General features: G+C 38.0%; 1 protein-coding gene across 1 annotated transcript in view; it reads left to right on the forward strand.

Moving 5' to 3' along the window:
- Positions 1 to 4784, forward strand: part of LOC311524956 (vitellogenin-1-like) — a gene marked incomplete at its 5' end in the record, with an annotated part of 44374 nt that extends 39590 nt beyond the window's left edge. The window contains 3 exons of the mRNA XM_084636627.1: positions 46 to 205; positions 1415 to 1576; positions 4600 to 4784. Coding sequence (XP_084492753.1) covers positions 46 to 205; positions 1415 to 1576; positions 4600 to 4724 — 447 coding nt within the window. The 3' untranslated portion in view covers positions 4725 to 4784. The remainder of the gene's footprint in view (positions 1 to 45; positions 206 to 1414; positions 1577 to 4599) is intronic.
- Between the last annotated feature and the right edge of the window lie 1271 nt (positions 4785 to 6055).

A 6055-nucleotide genomic window follows, 5' to 3' on the forward strand; every position in this document is an offset into this window, starting at 1 on the left:
GGCCAACACATCGGCATCGACAGCAAAAATGTGTTATGTTTATAGGTTACTGTTGTTTCATGGATGAGAGGAAGGACCTGTGGTATTTGTGGAAATAATGATGGACAAAAGCAAAATGAACTACTCATGCCCAATCATAGGCTGGCACACAGCTGCTCAGCTTTTGTCCATTCATGGGTATTGGTAGAAGAAACCTGCGCCGAAGGTCAGTAGATTTGAACACAATTTCTACTTAGAGAAAATGTCATTTTTATTTTATTTTCCCCCTAAAAATGCAAAAAATAAAAGAGAAACATTTACCTGTTAATAAAAAGGACCATTGTTATCATTCATTTTCTGTTTATATAACTAATTGTTATTTAGAACTCTCCCAATGAATCTGAAGCGTTGACTACTTTGTGTTCATGTGAAAGACATCTGTTTCTCACATTCAGTTTACTATTAGAGGCTTGATTCTGCCACATTTACTCATATTAAGTAGTTCCTTACTCTATGACTGGCAAAATCAGACCCAGTCTTGCTCCCACTGAAGTCAGTGGAAGTTTCACCACTGATTTGCTTCGGAGCAGGAGTGTGCACTAAATCAGCTCGCTCTCTGTAGACTTAATTTAATCAAACAAACTACATATGTTATAAACAGCACACAGAGAATTTTAGTACATTGGGCCAGATCTTCAGCTGGGTAAACTGTCATAGCACCATTGACTTCAATTCCATCTTACCCCATCGGAGAATCTTGATAGAAAGCGTGGGTGAGGGGGAGGTGCACAATGGGAAATACTCTTTCTGTATAAGTGCGTCTCCTTGCATGTATTTATAATAATACTACTCTCCCTCCAACAGTGCAGTATTTTTCATTTACTTTGGTCCTGTAAAGAGTCTCAATAGAGTCAAATGGGCTTTTTTCTATTGATTTCAGTGGCAGCTGGATCATACCCATAAGCATGTCAGGAAACAAGATGGCATCCTGTGAATGTTAATTATCCTTTTAGTGCTGATAATTGCAGCATTATAAAAATCATCCAATACAACAATTGGTCTTGACATCATTAAACGCTGCCATAACATATCTACTCACAAACAACTGCCATTTTTCCTAATGCAATTCAGTAGTCCCTATTCTTACACTGTACCTATTCTTAATAGCTTTCAGTCCTAAGAGGTGCTATTTCTAAAAGAGTGGACTATTTGGGCCATACTGTGCCATCAGTTTTTAAACACAACTCCCTTTTCAAAAATCAGTTTTCCCCACTAACCATGGTCCTGCTCTTGCCACCTTTACTGCTGTGAAAATGGGTCACTAGGGAGTTGTACTTAAAACCTGAGGAGAAAATATGGACTTTTCTTATTGTAAGGAAAGATTAGAGCCTCTGTATTCCTTAGGGTTTAACTACATTTTTCTTTTTCCTCTTAGGGTGTAAACTGCAACGCCGCTATGTGAAACTGAAGGGACATCCTGTTATTGATGGAAAGGAATCTACATGTTACTCTGTTGACAGGATACTGCAGTGTATGAGAGGCTGTACTCCAACTGAGAAAACCTCGGTTAAAGTTGGCTTCTCCTGTTTCCCAAAAGGTAGGATTTTTGTTTTGTTTTGTTTTGTTTTACTTTCTTTGTCACATACCAGAGGAGCTCTGTCAGATCAGTTAGTCAAGATATAGCACAGCATCACGCAGACCCCCAACTACCCACCTGGCTTTCAGAGCTGTTATTTCCTAACCCCATTAATATTTTACATAAGCAATTACAATCATGGGTAGCTAGAAGCCAGTGTGGATTATTTGGCAGATGGTATTGTCTGAAAAAAATCTTAGCCATGGTAAAAGGGTCAGCAGTGACCAATAAAAATGTGTCATGCCTTCCAGATGTTTCACTGAGTTGTGATAAGCAACAAAAAGTCCTTTTAGTCACATTGCAATCTGCTATTTCATATAGACCAAGATGAGTAAAAAAACTGAAAGTCAGTCACGTAATGTGACATGACTACAGTGTGATTAGGCTGCCATGCTCTGCCCATGTGCAATGCATCAACAAAAAACATATTGCTAAATTAATAAATTCAGATTATTTCAGAAAACAGCTTGTTTTTTGAAGGTATTTAACTCTCAGACACATCAAATTTTTAAAAAGCATGGACCTAATTCTGTTTTCACTTATATGAACTTGACACTAGTGCAACTCCGTTGTCTACAAAGTAGATACTCTGCATTCACACAAGTTTGAGAGGAGAATCAGGCCTCATGTCTACAGAGTTTCTTCTATTCTGGTGCATTACTTCCAAATCCTTAAATATACAGGAATTGATCACACAACTCACATGTACCATAGAAGTAAACACAATTTGTTGTAACAGTACAGCTCTGTTCTGCATGATAAACTTCTGGGCCAGCGCCTCAGTTGGTGTAAACTGACATAGCTCCATAGAACTCAGTTTACACCAGAAGAAGAACCTAGTGTTCTCTGACTGATTTTAAACAATGTTCCTGAAGATCATCATGCTTTGCTCATATTATTAGAATACCCAATGTGCCGAAGCAGTTCACCAAAACATATCTCTTCAGTCTGCATCCCAGCTCACACAACCAATAAGAAAACTAACACAGTGAGCTAATAGCATACGGACAGCACCATGTGATGTGACTAGATGAATCCTTTTAAGAAAAGAAAAGACCCTCAGTGCCAAGCTATCTCTAAAATCTTGTCATATCCGTGTTTCACAGATTTTCTTTTGTGTCCATGTTCCATATCTGTGAAGTGTCATCACCCTAGATCACTCACTGCTTCCGAATACTACACTATAATAAACTTGTCTCATTCTCACACAAAATGAAAAGAAGAAAATCAGCCAAATCAGTCATCGTAGTCACTGATGCTTGCACAGCAGCTGCTGGTTTCTCTGGTTCATTTATTGAACCTCAGACAAAAGAGCCCACTACCACCTCTGCTTCTTGCTCTTTTATCAAGGGTTTTTTTAATATTATTAATTATTATTATTTTCCTGAGGAGGAGGAGGAAGGTAGAGGATGCCACTGGTGTTCTTCAGTAACATGATTGCTTTTCCTCAGGCTGGGAATCAACAGCATTACAGTGGAACTCTTTAAGAGATGTCCTTTTTTTGTTGTTTTTGTTTGATGAACCAGATGAGTAGCAGGAGAAGCAGGTTCATAAAATGAACACCTATATATGAGGGCAAAATTCTTCTCTCAGATCCACACAGGGAGAACTCAGCTCTGATACTCTGCTCCTCACGAAGTGGGAGCCCACATCACTGACAGCAATGGGAGGCCCACACATGTAGGGTGAGCATAATATCAGGGAAGTTACTGCTGTGCAGAACTGAGGGGAAAATTTTCCCCTATTGCCCTAGACATCTATGGCCAAATACTGCAGTTTATACTTCAGGCAAGTTTGCCTGATGGGCCTGATCCTACAACCTCTGACTCACTTGCATCATAGTTGCTCAGGTACGCAGTTCCATTGATGCCACTGAGACTGTTCGCAGAAGAGAGGACTACTTATGGGGCTAAGGGTCGCACAATTGGGCCCTTAGTATGCAACAATTTAGAAGACCAAGGCATGAGAAAAAGCTAAGCAAAAGCAAATCAAAACCAGACACTTTAGGGTTTCTCATTTTCTAGCTTTAAAATATTAAATCTTTAATAACAAACAGCTCAAGCATCATGCTGGGATAATATGTTTTATAGTTTATTATACAAAACCTGTGTGTCAAGTTGGTCAGAGAAGTGTAATTCCACCAAATAGTGCATTAACATTTCATTCATTGAGTATGAATGACTGATACAGCCAAAACCCATACAAACAGTTCTGGGTTTTCTCTTGGTATATAATATAGCATGTTGTAAATATATTGCTCATATGTCTGACAAAACAACTAGAGATAAAATTATGAAAGGTTGGCACATTCTACTTAGGCAAACAATCTAAATGTGGGTTCTAATATTCTTCCATATGCAATGTTAAACCTCCAACCAGCTCAGAATATTTATTGGGAGGATGAATATTATTCCATTTCGATTATTTCAGCAGTAGGGGTTTATGATATATTAAAGCTGCTGTTGATAAAGCAACCTGGTAAGGTTAATACTGAAACTGACATTGCTCTGCCAGTTTTGAGAATATATGGAAAACTTTAATTAGAAGTTTATGAACCTCTGAAAATTCTCCAAAGGGCTTATCTTTCAGAATGAACTTAAACAGAGAGATGAAATATCCACCCACCCACTCCAGCCTCACAGGCAGTGATAATATGAAAAGAGATGGCTAATGTGCTTTTCTACAGAGTGCTCTTATTTAAAGGGCGGTCACATCCAGCACTTTTACAAGCTCCTGCTTTCTATATTTGTGCATCATGAAATGCAATTCATTTTGTTTTAGGGAAGTATTATAATAATTACTCCACGAATGAAAATCCTGCTCCAAGTCAATAGGTCAGTCAGATGTTAATGGTGAAGGCAGGATTGGACCCATATTCTTTGTCTGGTGAAAGAGTTGGCAGCCATCAAAATAATATTGCCTTGAAATGTTTTCAAGTGTTAATTTGCTTGATGTTAGTTAATGTGGCTTTGCTCTTCTGACAGATTCTGCTGTGAGCCTGTCTGACTGGCATAGGAGCAGTGACAGGAAATATGCAGCCGAGGACATTGTGGCATCTGTGGATGCTGACACTGACTGTTCCTGCACTGACGATTGTAGTTCATCTTAATGCTTTAGCAATATGCCATAGATGTACTCTCCCAAATGATTGAATAGTTGGACAGCTGCAAAGGGAATGCAATAGCTGCAGTAAAATATTAAAAAATATATGCTTTAAAAATAGGTAAGCTTAATGCATTACGTACAAAGTCAAATGCATTATGTACAATACATGCTGCTTAATAAATATGTTGCTCATTAAATAAGTATCCAGATCTCTTCCTCCCACCCCCTGCTTCTTATCAACAAAGCAATCAAGCCAAGTATAATATTCTGGTTCCTTTTATCTGGAATATAATTACACTGGTCCTCTCTTAAAAGTATTTTCACTGGGTGATGAGAGGCAAACATGATTATGGCTATCTCTAACATTCTATTGTATAAAGGATTTCATAATTGAGCATACTAAAGATACAGTACACAATTGTTTTCATTTATGTTTTCTAGTATAAAGGAAAATCCAGTGCTTCGGAACTGTTCTGGAAAAAAAAAAATTCACTCCCAACAAAAGCATTAGCCTTAGTATACAGTATGAAAGAATGATTTGAACTGCTAGGCTCCCACAGTAGCTTTCCAGAGAGCCAGTGTGTGTGACACAGTGCCCATTTTGATTTGAATTTAAAAGAATGGGATGTTAGTTCAAAGGCTACCAGAATAAAAAGGAACTTTTTTGGTTGATTGTTTTCTATTGTACATCCATGAAATTCATGCCTAGAAAAACTTTAGAAAACAATTAGTAAAACACTGAGTAAAATTACCAAAAGAATGACAGAAAAATATGATACAAATAACAATACCCATACATTACATATCTAAAATAAAGTCCAACAGTAAGGGCCAGATTCTGTCTGGCGTGTGGTAGTAGTAACCAAAAAATTTGTTCAGACAACTATTTAATATTGATCCTCAGTTTTCCCATCAACTCCATTCAGTCTAGGAACAATAACATCAGTTCTCCTGCTACATTTTTATTTGTAATACAGTGTTCACAGGATGCTCCTTATTCTTCCTTGAAGAACCTCTTCTTCAGGCCAAATCCATGTTACTTGCTAGTTCCTCAGTAGAGTTGCACTGCAAAAGGGTAGATGAAGCATCTTACACGCCTCCTCTCATTAAAATGACAAAGTACAAGCTGAGCTACTGTCAGCTCCTCTATTGGGCCTGGGCAGTGATGAGCTGCCAAAATCTTTACAGCCGGTTCCCTATAAAAAGTTCTGATTTAAGGGATGTGCCCCAGTATGTATTTTTTGTACCAACGGGGTTACCATATGTCCGTATTTTCCTGGGAGGAATTTTTAAAATTTAAAAATTTCTCCCGGATGGCAATTTAAGAACCAAAAA

The sequence above is a fragment of the Lepidochelys olivacea genome (genome assembly GCF_965140295.1).
Source record: "Lepidochelys olivacea isolate rLepOli2 genome assembly, chromosome: 8".
Lineage (NCBI taxonomy): Eukaryota > Metazoa > Chordata > Testudines > Cheloniidae > Lepidochelys > Lepidochelys olivacea.